Source organism: Culex quinquefasciatus, chromosome 3 (genome assembly GCF_015732765.1).
Source record: "Culex quinquefasciatus strain JHB chromosome 3, VPISU_Cqui_1.0_pri_paternal, whole genome shotgun sequence".
NCBI classification, from domain to species: domain Eukaryota; kingdom Metazoa; phylum Arthropoda; class Insecta; order Diptera; family Culicidae; genus Culex; species Culex quinquefasciatus.
Window position 1 is genome coordinate 170744763 of NC_051863.1, and position 14610 is coordinate 170759372.

Below are 14610 nucleotides of genomic sequence, written 5' to 3' on the forward strand. Positions count from 1 at the left end.
TGAACACCTCCGAAAAACCGTCGGAATTCTGGTTCCACTTTAACCCACCAAACTCCGGTGAAGTCACGGGTGAAGTACAACACGGATTCTGTAAACCGGATAATCGACCCGCGAAATAGACCCATCCGGAACATTCTTAAATAACGCGTACCGGAACACACCACAAGCAAAGAATTTCGAACGAGAAAACATGAAAAAACGCGGAGCAAAACATTCAGCCAACCGATCCCGATCAAGGCTTGCTGCGATCTCTCAAATCCATAATTTCTAAACTATAATTTAAAATTTCTTAAAATCTTTATTTCCCAAATTTTAAAGTTCTAACATTCAAAATATTAAACATTTTATGAGTTTTCATTTCTAAAATTCCAAAAGCTTTTATTTTTTTTTAATTTCAAAGTTATAAATTTTGAAACTGTCAAATTGTGAAATTATTTAATTCCAAAATTATAAAAAATTTGAACTCAGAAATTAGAAGAATCTAAAATAATAGAAATTGAAAATTCAAAATCAAATTATTCGCTCTACAGCTTTGGCCGACTGGGTGAGAGGCAATCACGCTTACCCCTACACCACGGTCCCGGCACCAAATTGAAAATTATTATTTCCAAAATTCTGAAAACCTTGAATTTAAAATTCGAAGTTTCAGAAATATTAGAATTTTAAATTTTGAATTTCCAGAAAATCCAGAAATTCCACAATTTATAAATTATAAATTTTAAAAATTCCAGAGCTTAAAAAAATCAACTCAAAATTTAAAGTTCTAAAATTCAATATATCACAGAACTTAAGAGTCTTCACTTCTCAAATTCCAAATGATTTTTTTTATTTTAAAGTTATTAATACCTTATTTGTCAAATTGTAAAATTATTTAATTCTTAAATTCTAAAAACTATGAATGCAGAAATTCGAAAAATCTAAAATAATAGAATTAAAAAAATAAATAAAATCAGATTTCCTATATTTATTAAATTATATTTATTTTAAAAGTTAAAGAATTCTAAATTTGTAAAATTCTAATGCTGTAAAATAAAAATAAAACTCTAGAATTTTAAAATTACTAAACTTCTACAATTTCCAAATTTTAAAATTCTAAGTTTTTGAACTCTGAAATTCTCAAAAGAAAATAATTGTAAAATACCCCATTTTTGACAATTTTTAATTCTAAAAATTCTTTAATCATATATTTCTGAAATTTTAAGATTTGTTTTTTGTTTGTTTTCAATTCTAAAATTCTGAGATTTCTAGACACTATTCTACAATTCTAAAATTCTAAAACTTTATAAATTTATATTTTTTTAGATTCTAAAATTTAAATTTTTATATCTAAAATGCTGCAATTCTCAAATTCTGAGTTTCTTAAATTCTAAAATTCTTAAACGCTAATGACTAGGCTTAGTGATTTTTCACGCTCAAAAATAGCAAATTTCACGGGGACCTCAACTTCAAAACACCAAATTTCACTCAAATTTTGCGGAACGTGAGAAATGTTAAAAGAACTGTGAAAATCTTATGTTTAAATCATAGAAACTACTTTTTATGCTTTATTATATATTATTCTTAACCCTCTCACGCCCATGGTTACTCCAGAGCACCAAAACTTTGAACTCAAATATCTCGGAACTGACACAACTTTTCATGATGCTTTAAGTTGCAGGTGTTCATGTAGAATGTATACTAACATCTCCCCAAATTTCATCAAATTTGGTTAAGCACAAGCAAAGTTACAGTGTGAAATGTAAACAAAAATGGGCCAATTTTAGGGAAATAAATAAGACCTGTTTTCGAAAGCCCGTAAAAAATACCAAACACAAAATTTTATGAAACAAAAAATGTTTTGCTATCATTTGAACCTTGGACAAGAACCCCTGTGAATAACATTGTGAGTTTGGACCGGTTTTAAGTGTTTTTCAACCTTTTTCATTTGGTGCACCAGAGCACCACCTAGGCATATGAGCAACTAAATATTCAGGAGCACTTTTTTCTAAATTACAGAAATAGCTTATTTTTATCAAAACAAAAGTTTATAAACGTTTTGACTATTCATAAACAAGACAAAACATTGTTATTAGACCGATAATTTTATTATTTTCCTCATTTTTCATGAAAATGGTTGTTTGTGGGTTTTGAATGAGCCAATCAAAGAAACCTGAAAATGCAGAGATTTTAGAATTTGTAGTTAATACTTCAGAAATATGGTCTTACAGCAAAGAATAAGTAGTTTTTAACACATTTCGAAGCGTTTTCAAACAAATGAACCAATAGATTTGAAGAAAACGAGATTTTGTGGTAAAAAAAAAAAGTTGCTCATCTTCCTGATGGTGCTCTGGTGCACCACTTCAAATTCTACGTTTTTGCCTCAATTCGATGTTTGTGGGTCAAAGTAAAGTATTTCCTGCATTATTGTACCAAAATTAAGCCATTTACTATTTTTACGATAAGCAAACAGCTCTGGGCGTTAGAGGGTTAAATAAACTTAAAAAAATCTTCACTAAACTTGAATGAGACACAAAAAAATCTCTTAATTTTCAAAAAAGTTTCCACCTGGTTTATAGATGGACTCTATTTATTTTTTGAAGTAAAATGTAGGGCATGCGTATTCTAATTTATTGAACTGCTTTTCTAAATGTTCGACTAATAAAGCTAAAAGGTTTTCGCTGATTTGCTTCTGTTTTATCACTTTACATTTTATTAAAGTTCATATCAATTCATCTCTCTTTTCAAAAACTTAGTTTAAAATCAATAGAAAACAATAATATAATTTAATAACGAAATTGAAATTTTTATTCGAAATGAAAAAACAAAAAAAGGTGGTATTTTTTTAAACTTTCACAGAAATCATCCACCCAAATTCCACTTAAATATCAAATACTTTTTCTGGAATCATTTACCCAAACAATCAAATATCGTTAAAATTAAACAGGACTCAGAAAAAAATCTGAAATGTTTCTAAAATGTGTTTTGAAAGATAAAAAATACTCTTAATTTTGTTTTGAATAAAACAAAGTTTGATTCTTTTAATTTCTTTTGAAATTATACCTTTCACATAAAAATGAAATAAAAATTTTGTTACAGAGACTAAATTTAGTAAATTTCTAAAAAACTACAAAATCTTTATGGTAAAAATATTTATTATAAGAAAAAAAAAACAAAAAAAGTTTAGAGAAAATTGATAAATTTCAAGAATTTCACACCGTTTACGAAATCAAAATTTACTAACCCTATATAAGTTATTAAACGAGTTTATTTACTCGCTTAATTTTACAGTAGTTCTTGAGAATATTTTTATTCCTATTTGAGTATGATATAATAATTTGGAGAAATATTGTTACTGTTTCACACAAACATAAAATTTTACGGAATTTCACGGAAAACGCCAAATTTCACAGATTACACGCTGTCCGCGAAATCGTGAAATTTCACTAACCCTACTAATGACTAATGACGCTTAAAATTCTCGAATTCTTCAATTCTATGATTCCGATTTTTTTATTCTTTAATTTTAAAAATTGAAATTCTCTTAAGAAATTGAGATTTTTCAATCTAAAACTATAAAAACTTAATCTTAAATCATAAAATTCTTAGATGCCAAAAAATTAAAAAAGAGCTGAAATTTTTAAATTTTTAATTCTAACATTCTTAATAGCCAAACATTCTAAAACACTCAAATTTTAATATTTAAAAATCCTTTTTTAATTTGAAATTATAAAATTTTAAAGTGAGTGCTTAGATTTTAAGATGCAAAAATTGTAAAAAAAAAACAGATTCTCAAATCAACAAAATGCAAAATTCTAATATTCTCCATTTAAAAAATACCAAAATTATTAAATATAAAAAATAACTCTAAAATTTAAAATAAAAATATAAAATTCTGAAACTCTAAAATTCTTGAATACGAAGGGTATAAAATCGTAATGTTTTTCAATTATAAAATTCTAATGTAGGTACTACAAATTCTTATATTTTATAATAAAAAAAAATAAATCCAACAAAATCCAAAATTTCAGGATTTTAAAATTCTGAAAATTCTTAAATTTTACAATTTTGGAAATTCTTATAAATATACTAAAATGTTACAACTCAAAAATTGAAAATTTCTTGAATTTAAAATTTTAAAGCTCAATAAATAATTAAATTTTAAAATTCATAAATTTGTAAATATTTGAAATTCCAAAATTCTGGAATTCCAAGATTTTTAGATTCTGTTGTATAAAATTGTAAAAATTATGAAATTCAAGAATTCAACCTTTCAAAATTGCATTTTTTTAAATTCTCCTAAAACTAATTATTTGAATTATTTTAATTCCAGGAAATCCTCTCCCCTGCCGGCATCCGCGTCGAGGGCTTCTTCGGCGGTCACACTCCGCCGGGGGGCTTCGACTCGGTCGACGTGGCCGTGTGCACCATCGAGAAGGCCAACTCGATCGTGAACCGCCTGCTGGAGCAGCAAAAACTCTCCTCGGTGGGGCTGGTCGTCGTCGACGAGGTTCACCTCATTTCGGATCCCGCCCGGGGCTACATTCTGGAGCTGCTGCTGACGAAGATCCGGTTCGTGGGGGAGCGGCTGGCGGATGAGACGAGGATACAGATTGTGGCGATGTCGGCGACGTTGCCCAATATGGGTTTGTTGGTGGATTGGCTGGGGGCGGAACAGTTCCGGACGGACTTTCGGCCGATCGAGCTGCGGGAGATGGTCAAGATGGGCAATTGTATCTTCGATCGGGAGAAGAAGCTGCAGCGGAAGTTGGAGGTGGGGGAGTTTGGGCAAGTGGGGCGCGATCAGGACCAGGTGGCGCAGCTCTGTTTGGAGACGATTCTGGAGGGTTGTTCGGTGATTGTGTTTTGTCCGTCGAAGGATTGGTGCGAGAAGTTGGCGCTGCATTTGGGGGAATTTATCTACAAGTCGCTGAAGGTGAAGGGGGAGTTGGGGGAGAAGATGCGGCTTCAGATGGACCCGGCTAAGATGGAACAGGCCTTGGCCCGGTTGAAGAACAGTCCGGTCGGGTTGGATCCGGTGCTGGGGAAAACGGCTAGATTTGGCTGTGTGTATCATCATGCCGGGTTGACCGCGGACGAGCGGGACATAATCGAGAGTTGCTTCCGCGAGGGCACGTTGCGGGTCATCGTGGCCACGAGCACCCTGAGCAGTGGAGTGAATCTGCCGGCGCGGAGAGTCATCATCCGGACGCCCATGTTCGGAGGGGCGCCGATGAATGCGTTGACCTACCGGCAGATGATTGGGCGAGCCGGGAGAAAGGGACGGGACGTGCTCGGGGAATCGATTCTGATGTGCGACGGGCAGAACGCCCGGGCTGGATGGGAGCTGGTGCGGGCGGAATTGAAGCCGATCGCGTCCTGCCTGGATGGAGATGGTCATGTGAGTACATTCAACAACTTTCAATTATTATTTTGGAGTCAGTTCTATTGATCATGCTTTTATTTGGTTAGAACCGTTACAAAAAATCCTTATAAATATTTAGTCACAATTTAAAATCAAACGCACAAACACTCAAACACACAAAACCTCACTCAAAAACCACCTCCTTTGGCGGGCTAATCGTCGTCGTCGTCGTCCTCGCGATCCGATGCACCGCCTTGCTAGCCGGCCCAAGCTGATCCCAGTGGAACCACATCACCGTGGCCACGATCATCAGCATGACCAGGGCCAGGATCGTCTGGCAGGTGCAAATTTGGCCCAGCACGGTGCGGGTGTTGTAGCAGCAGGCGGCCAGCTTGGCCGTGTAGCGAATCCGACGTCCGGCGTTGGCCGCCTCCTGGGCCAGGTGTTCGACGGGGCCGTCGCCAATGCGCTGGTAACCGCCCAGCAGGGACGCCCGGACGCTGGCCTCGTCCGAGGACAGCGGTTGAAACGGTGGGTGCGAGTGGGGCTGCTGGCGCCGGGAAGGGGTGGAACCCATTTTTTTAAGGATCAAATTTTAATTTTACTTGGAAATCACACTTTTCGATTGCTCGTCTTCAGATGAGAGATTGATGACTATTGTGCTGGTTGAACAATGGTTGAGGAACTGGACAATGCCGAAACTTTTATGGCAGATCACTTGTGGTGAATTTACATGAAGTGCAATTTGAGATGTTCAAAATCGTGGTGATCGTGTGCTATCTTGTCGCATGTCGATCTAGGGTCAAATTTAGTTGAGAACGCCATTTTGTCACCTTCTGACCTTTGCAGATCCCCAAAATTCGATTTAAATCCTGAGATATTTAACAAAAAACCGCGTTTTCACTCTTCATACCAAAAAGAAGTTGCGATCTGATCGTGCTTTCTTGCCACACCCTGCAAGTGCGACATCTAGCCAAAGGGAATTTAATCTGAGAAGCAATTATCTAGTAAATCCAGGGTTGTTACGGATGGCGCGTTTCGTGCGGATAGCGCGGATTTGCTGACTTATTTTGCTCAGGCGCGGATTTCGCGCGGATGGCAATTTTGATAAATAAATATATACATAGATAGAATTACTTTCAAGTTATTAAGAAAAATATTATCAAGAATTACGAGAATTAGTTTTTTTTTCATTGAGTGCATTTTTTCTGAAAATGTTTGTATTTTCTTAATACGAACCGTCAAAAATTAAGATGAAGATTATGTAGAGATTATTTTTTAAATGGTTGAGAATTTCTTGAATAAAATTATTACTACACTTAACACATTTCTTAATATATCCGGCTCTGAATATGTAATTTCTTTTGAGTTTTGAGTAATGTTTTTTAACCTTATTTATTTATTATTTTATGGTGCATATATTCAATTTGCCTTTGAATTTTAGATGGGTTTTACCCATAGAAATTTTTTTTCTAAATTTAAACATTCTTGGCAAAAAATAAAAAGTTCAAATTCAAACTTTTTTCAATAATTTTTTTAATTAAAATTTTTTAAATCTAGTTCAGCGATGGAATAATCATCATCAAAAGAAAATCTGTAGATGTTCATCAAGAGAAAAAATCCGAAGGGAGCAGGCCGTCCTCTCTCGCGCACGAAAGATCGGTAAAAAGAATCTAAAAAAATCATCATCTTGATTATTCGGCGGAACATCTTTTTCACTACTACACTTGCAAGTGTAACGTCACTCGTCGAAAAATGACCCGTCACATTTTGTAGATGGGCAATGTGTGTAAACAAAGTGAAATAAATATTTTTGAGTGGTGCTGACAAGGAAATTCACAAAAAATCATCAGCAGATTGATTTTCTTGGAGAATTTCGGGAGCGATTTTCTTTTGCGTGATTTGCCTCCTCTCTCTTTCGCGGGTGAATAAAGTTCGCAAGCGAAATTGATTTTTTCGCGATTATTCCATCCCTGATCTAGATTAATTTTTTTGAATTTCTAAAATCGTAATATAAAAAATCCGAAATTTCTAAATTCAGAATTTTAAAAATCTGAAAATCAAAACTCCAAAAAACTAAAAAATCAAAAATTTAAAGAAAAATTTAAAATTAGAAAAAAAACAAAATTAAAAAATTCAAAATTTGAAAAATAAAAAAAAAATACAATTTATAACAATTTTGAAAAAGAAAACGGAAATCTCAAATAAAATTTAAATTCTTAAATTCTTAAATTCTTAAATTCTTAAATTCTTAAATTCTTAAATTCTTAAATTCTTAAATTCTTAAATTCTTAAATTCTTAAATTCTTAAATTCTTAAATTCTTAAATTCTTAAATTCTTAAATTCTTAAATTCTTAAATTCTTAAATTCTTAAATTCTTAAATTCTTAAATTCTTAAATTCTTAAATTCTTAAATTCTTAAATTCTTAAATTCTTAAATTCTTAAATTCTTAAATTCTTAAATTCTTAAATTCTTAAATTCTTAAATTCTTAAATTCTTAAATTCTTAAATTCTTAAATTCTTAAATTCTTAAATTCTTAAATTCTTAAATTCTTAAATTCTTAAATTCTTAAATTCTTAAATTCTTAAATTCTTAAATTCTTAAATTCTTAAATTCTTAAATTCTTAAATTCTTAAATTCTTAAATTCTTAAATTCTTAAATTCTTAAATTCTTAAATTCTTAAATTCTTAAATTCTTAAATTCTTAAATTCTTAAATTCTTAAATTCTTAAATTCTTAAATTCTTAAATTCTTAAATTCTTAAATTCTTAAATTCTTAAATTCTTAAATTCTTAAATTCTTAAATTCTTAAATTCTTAAATTCTTAAATTCTTAAATTCTTAAATTCTTAAATTCTTAAATTCTTAAATTCTTAAATTCTTAAATTCTTAAATTCTTAAATTCTTAAATTCTTAAATTCTTAAATTCTTAAATTCTTAAATTCTTAAATTCTTAAATTCTTAAATTCTTAAATTCTTAAATTCTTAAATTCTTAAATTCTTAAATTCTTAAATTCTTAAATTCTTAAATTCTTAAATTCTTAAATTCTTAAATTCTTAAATTCTTAAATTCTTAAATTCTTAAATTCTTAAATTCTTAAATTCTTAAATTCTTAAATTCTTAAATTCTTAAATTCTTAAATTCTTAAATTCTTAAATTCTTAAATTCTTAAATTCTTAAATTCTTAAATTCTTAAATTCTTAAATTCTTAAATTCTTAAATTCTTAAATTCTTAAATTCTTAAATTCTTAAATTCTTAAATTCTTAAATTCTTAAATTCTTAAATTCTTAAATTCTTAAATTCTTAAATTCTTAAATTCTTAAATTCTTAAATTCTTAAATTCTTAAATTCTTAAATTCTTAAATTCTTAAATTCTTAAATTCTTAAATTCTTAAATTCTTAAATTCTTAAATTCTTAAATTCTTAAATTCTTAAATTCTTAAATTCTTAAATTCTTAAATTCTTAAATTCTTAAATTCTTAAATTCTTAAATTCTTAAATTCTTAAATTCTTAAATTCTTAAATTCTTAAATTCTTAAATTCTTAAATTCTTAAATTCTTAAATTCTTAAATTCTTAAATTCTTAAATTCTTAAATTCTTAAATTCTTAAATTCTTAAATTCTTAAATTCTTAAATTCTTAAATTCTTAAATTCTTAAATTCTTAAATTCTTAAATTCTTAAATTCTTAAATTCTTAAATTCTTAAATTCTTAAATTCTTAAATTCTTAAATTCTTAAATTCTTAAATTCTTAAATTCTTAAATTCTTAAATTCTTAAATTCTTAAATTCTTAAATTCTTAAATTCTTAAATTCTTAAATTCTTAAATTCTTAAATTCTTAAATTCTTAAATTCTTAAATTCTTAAATTCTTAAATTCTTAAATTCTTAAATTCTTAAATTCTTAAATTCTTAAATTCTTAAATTCTTAAATTCTTAAATTCTTAAATTCTTAAATTCTTAAATTCTTAAATTCTTAAATTCTTAAATTCTTAAATTCTTAAATTCTTAAATTCTTAAATTCTTAAATTCTTAAATTCTTAAATTCTTAAATTCTTAAATTCTTAAATTCTTAAATTCTTAAATTCTTAAATTCTTAAATTCTTAAATTCTTAAATTCTTAAATTCTTAAATTCTTAAATTCTTAAATTCTTAAATTCTTAAATTCTTAAATTCTTAAATTCTTAAATTCTTAAATTCTTAAATTCTTAAATTCTTAAATTCTTAAATTCTTAAATTCTTAAATTCTTAAATTCTTAAATTCTTAAATTCTTAAATTCTTAAATTCTTAAATTCTTAAATTCTTAAATTCTTAAATTCTTAAATTCTTAAATTCTTAAATTCTTAAATTCTTAAATTCTTAAATTCTTAAATTCTTAAATTCTTAAATTCTTAAATTCTTAAATTCTTAAATTCTTAAATTCTTAAATTCTTAAATTCTTAAATTCTTAAATTCTTAAATTCTTAAATTCTTAAATTCTTAAATTCTTAAATTCTTAAATTCTTAAATTCTTAAATTCTTAAATTCTTAAATTCTTAAATTCTTAAATTCTTAAATTCTTAAATTCTTAAATTCTTAAATTCTTAAATTCTTAAATTCTTAAATTCTTAAATTCTTAAATTCTTAAATTCTTAAATTCTTAAATTCTTAAATTCTTAAATTCTTAAATTCTTAAATTCTTAAATTCTTAAATTCTTAAATTCTTAAATTCTTAAATTCTTAAATTCTTAAATTCTTAAATTCTTAAATTCTTAAATTCTTAAATTCTTAAATTCTTAAATTCTTAAATTCTTAAATTCTTAAATTCTTAAATTCTTAAATTCTTAAATTCTTAAATTCTTAAATTCTTAAATTCTTAAATTCTTAAATTCTTAAATTCTTAAATTCTTAAATTCTTAAATTCTTAAATTCTTAAATTCTTAAATTCTTAAATTCTTAAATTCTTAAATTCTTAAATTCTTAAATTCTTAAATTCTTAAATTCTTAAATTCTTAAATAAAAGAAAATATTTCAAATATTGGAAATGCAATTTGATTGGGGATAAAAATTTAATGAGAAATTTGGAATACAATCAGTATTAAAATTCATAGATTTTGAATTTTTAGAATTTCGAAATCTAAAATTTAATCATATTAAAATTTTGGATTTTGTTTTTTTTTTGAGCTTATATTTTTGAAGTTAGATACACTTTTCTTGACGTCTCTTGAGGTATTTTTAAAAAGGATTTTTTGCTCTCATTCTTTCAAGCATAAATTGAGTTTCATTTTTTTATCAAATACTTTCTGTACCGTCAGTGGGGGTGAGATTGGGTCAAAGTGATTTTTTACGGATTTTACCATTTCTCAGGTTCTTCTCAATGAAAATGAATTATGTTGAAAGGGTTGTGTAGGGGACATCTTAAGATGACTTCGCTGAAAAAATCTCGTTCCTAGAACAAATCCTGTTATTTTGGCAGCTGTCTAAAGTTGGGGTACGTTTTTGGCCAAAAATGACCTCTCGAAAAATCATTTTTCTAATATTTTTGTTTGAATTGCTCGAAAACTACCCAAATGTTTGAAAATCTCCATTTGAATTTGATTTTGATTTTGCGCAGCACTCGGAAGTACCTACATGGTGTACTTTTCAACAAAAAAGGATGATTCCCGCATAGTTCGGTTTTTATATGTGAGAAACTTATTTCGGAATTGAATTCATAGGACAGAGTGCAGCGCAAAATCAAACTTTTTTCAGTAAACTCGCTGTATCTCGCCAATGGTTCATTTTAGTTTGAGGTCTAAATTGATTATTATGTAAAATTGTCCGCGGAACACGATGGGGATAAAAAAAAAAATAAAAATATAAGGAATTGGTCAGAACTAAATTGTAATACTAAAAATGTTAAAATATAATATTAGTGGGCATTTAAGGGTTAAAACTTTATTTTTATCGAATTCCTTGGACAATTTTCTATAAAATATTGTATTGATTCAAAAATTCATAACTAGGTCAAAGATTTTTTGCACAACCTGGAAATTTCTGAAAAGTTGGCATTTGATGTCCTTAGGGGACATATCAAAAATGAAAAAAAATTATAATAGTGTTTTTTTTATTTCGTTTTGTTGAATTTAAAATGAAAAAAGCATACAGTTTTTTTTTAGATATTTTATTTGATGCAATATAAATTTGCATGGTACGTATGAGATGTAAATAATCTTTTGTTTATTGGCTTGAACATTTATTTTTTACTTCACCTTACTAATAACAGCTGCAATCAGTATCATATATTCTATCTTTCTAGCTCAATGTTTGTTCATTCGCAGATCTGCGAAAATTTCCTTTTTTTCGATATTTCGACCTTAAGTTACGGGTCAAGTCTGCAGAGAATTCCGGACATTTTTTTCAACTTCTGCCAAATGGGACTAAATTACCAATTAAGGGTGCACAGCAACCAGGGAAGTTGTTGTCTCATTATACCAAAATAGCCTAACTTACGGATACAATCCTACAACAAATTGATTGTAAAAATAGTCAAACTTTGTTGTACATTATTTTAAAGACAGACAGTAGGAAATGAATAAAAAAATCATATCGATAGTTCCCATAGTTAAGAGGATACTAAAATGTCTGTAACAAAAGTCTTGGTTCTAAAGCTCTGGTTGATGTGCTCCGTTAAATAATTACCCAAAAAGCTTATCTTTCAACGAACTGAAAAATCCAACCGTTCCGTTTATGGCACCCTGAACCGTCTCCGACTGGTGAATCTGATCGAAGGTGTCCACGATCTGGTCTTTGACCGCACCGTACAACTCCACCGTCTTGTTGCCAGCTCGTTGCACCTCCGGAGCATTTGCCACCTCGGTAATTTTGTCCCGTGCCGCACCGTAATATTCCTCCGTTTTGTTAAACACCTGACCGACGGTCGGATTTTCGCGGGCCTTGTCGTAGTACTCCACCGTACCGTTCCGGACCGTGCCAAACCCGGACACGATCGAGTCCCAGAACACAAACGCCAGGAAAGCCGCTACCAAGATGAGGGCCGCCACGAACAGTACTTTGGCGCAACCGGCCATAAGCTTGCAAAGGTTGGCGCAACATCTGCCCATCTCTGCGCAGCATGTTCCCAACCCGCAGCATCCGGTCCCCCGACAGTTGTTGATACCAACTCCACAACCGACAGCCAGCCCTCGGCCAACCGCACCGAAAGGTTTGCCGCAGGCCGTAAAGCAGTGGATGCAGCCACGGATGTCCGCGGCACGCAATGCTTGTGCCATTATTGCTGCCGGATGAACGACGGTTAATAGGCCAATAAAAAACAATCGATTTGCAACGTTAAAATATTATCTCACCACCGCAAAGATTCTTTTTCTTTTATGCTCAACGACGAGACGCATCCGAGTAGGCAGCGGTAATGTTTACATCTGCTACTGGAGTTGCAGTGGTAGTGGTGTTGGTGAAGCATGATTTGACTTTTGAACGAGCATAAATTGAACGTCAAAGAGAAACGAACGATCACTACGCCAGCCTGTGACTACGCGATCGCTGCCGCCATTTGCAAAAGTGGCTTTTTAACCATCGATGTTACTGAAAGTAATTCGGAAGTTGTTTTTGAATTCTTGATTTTTTTTTATTTTACGATTTTTCAAGTTTTTCATTTTTTGAATTCTTGTTTTTTTTTTGCTCATAAAATTAAAAAAAATTCTTTGACTTTGCTCTTTGGTTTACTGTATTCTGAGCCAAAAATGGAACAAAATCTGGTCTTTTGATTTTCGGCATTTCTGTTGAGATTCGGCTCTATGCGTCAACTTTGAATTTTTAATACAGTCCAGACTTGGTTATTCGAAGGCCTTGGAAAAATTTCACTTCGGATTACACGAAAAACCTATTTTTTTTGTTGTCTCATTTTTTAATTTTAAACTTAAGTATGACCCCTAAACTACTCTAAAGTGATCTAAAGTGAGGCGGCCAAAATAGCGGTATTGAACTATTGAAAATACATGCATTTTGTTGAGGGACATCCATCCAGTTGATTGCCTATTACTTAGGGACCATCCACAAACAACCTGGACACCCAGACTCTAGAAAATATCAGACTGTTTGAATGAGACTTCAATTTTCTAGTTTCTTTTTCTTTTATTTGCTTTATTTCACTGCCATTCTACGCATTTGACGATTTTGACTTTTTAACATTTTTAAGTTTAGTTTGTCGTATACTTTAAGAAAAACACATAAAATCTGGTGACTTTGATAGGATTTTAAATTGTTTTTGGAATGTTTTCCAACAGGTAAGGTTTTTCTAAAGATTATTATTTTTAAAACATGTACCCCCAGGCCACACAAAGTCCATGTACTATTTTGAAAAAAAGTTTTTTCAATAATGTTTAGAAAAATAGTTACGTTAAAAATTCTTAGTTTAAATTCCGGGGTGACTTTGATAGTCATAGTTATTCTTGTTAAAATCATATTTAAGATGTTCAAACTTTATTTGCACGTTAAATGTACCATCTCCAAAGTAGCTGATATAGTCTTTAAGAAAAACAAACAATGTTTATATTTAGTTAACTAAGTTTATAAACTTTTTAACAAAATACACATAAATTTTTGGTAAAATTGTTAAAAAGGCAAAATTTGGCGTGAAATGTGTTAAATGTGTTTATAAAATTATTGATTTATATTGTATTTTATACTGAATTCGAAGCACAAATCAAAAGTTTTGATACTTTACATGAAATTTGTTCAACTGATATTGCCAATAAATTTGGAGATTTTTTGTTTAAATTGTGTTTCAAAAACACATATTATTTATTATTTATAAACTTATTTACCCTTCTCCTAGTGGAAAATTGCCCAAAGAATCCGAAAATGAATTCCGTTTTCCGATTCAAAATCATGTTCATTGAGAAAATCATGACACTTTGAGAAGTTAAAAATAATGACTTTCATCAACATTTTCTTAACTTTAGTTAACTAACTTTTTAAACTATTCAAAAAATTTTAAAAAGTTCTTTTTGAGGTACTTCGAACACTTCTCAATCGCAGTCAGTATGATTCTTAAAAATTCCGTACGTATTTTAATTGTACTCTTCATTTTGCGAAAAAATACCAAACCTATCAAAGTCACCACGTTTTACGGTACCATTTTTGTACGGACAGCTGCCGAAATTGTATGGAGCTTTGTATTAGTGAACCAATGATAGAAAAGGGCCCCAAAAAGTATGAGCCAAATCAAACATATAAATAAAATCTTTTTCCGGTTTTGGTGGAAAATTGCTCTTTAGTGTTTATGGTT

The 14610-nt window shown here is 29.9% G+C and overlaps 2 protein-coding genes across 2 annotated transcripts in view; one reads left to right on the forward strand and one right to left on the reverse strand.

Moving 5' to 3' along the window:
- The window catches only part of LOC6047011 (DNA polymerase theta), a 57209-nt gene that overhangs the window by 3817 nt on the left and 38782 nt on the right, over positions 1-14610 (forward strand). Inside the window, exon 3 of the mRNA XM_038259542.1 lies at positions 4310-5377. Within this exon, the coding sequence (XP_038115470.1) occupies positions 4310-5377 (1068 nt within the window). The remainder of the gene's footprint in view (positions 1-4309; positions 5378-14610) is intronic.
- Positions 11522-12779, reverse strand: LOC119768723. Its single transcript, XM_038259543.1, has 2 exons — positions 12671-12779; positions 11522-12600 (listed from the first exon to the last, which is right to left on the reverse strand). Exon 2 carries the CDS (start codon positions 12593-12595, stop codon positions 12002-12004), a length of 594 nt encoding a protein of 197 aa, XP_038115471.1. The 5' UTR covers positions 12596-12600; positions 12671-12779; the 3' UTR covers positions 11522-12001.

Coding starts and splice junctions, on each gene's coding strand:
- LOC119768723 (XM_038259543.1), bottom strand. CDS start 12,595: ATGGCACAAGCATTGCGTGCCGCGGACATCCGTGGCTGCATCCACTGC.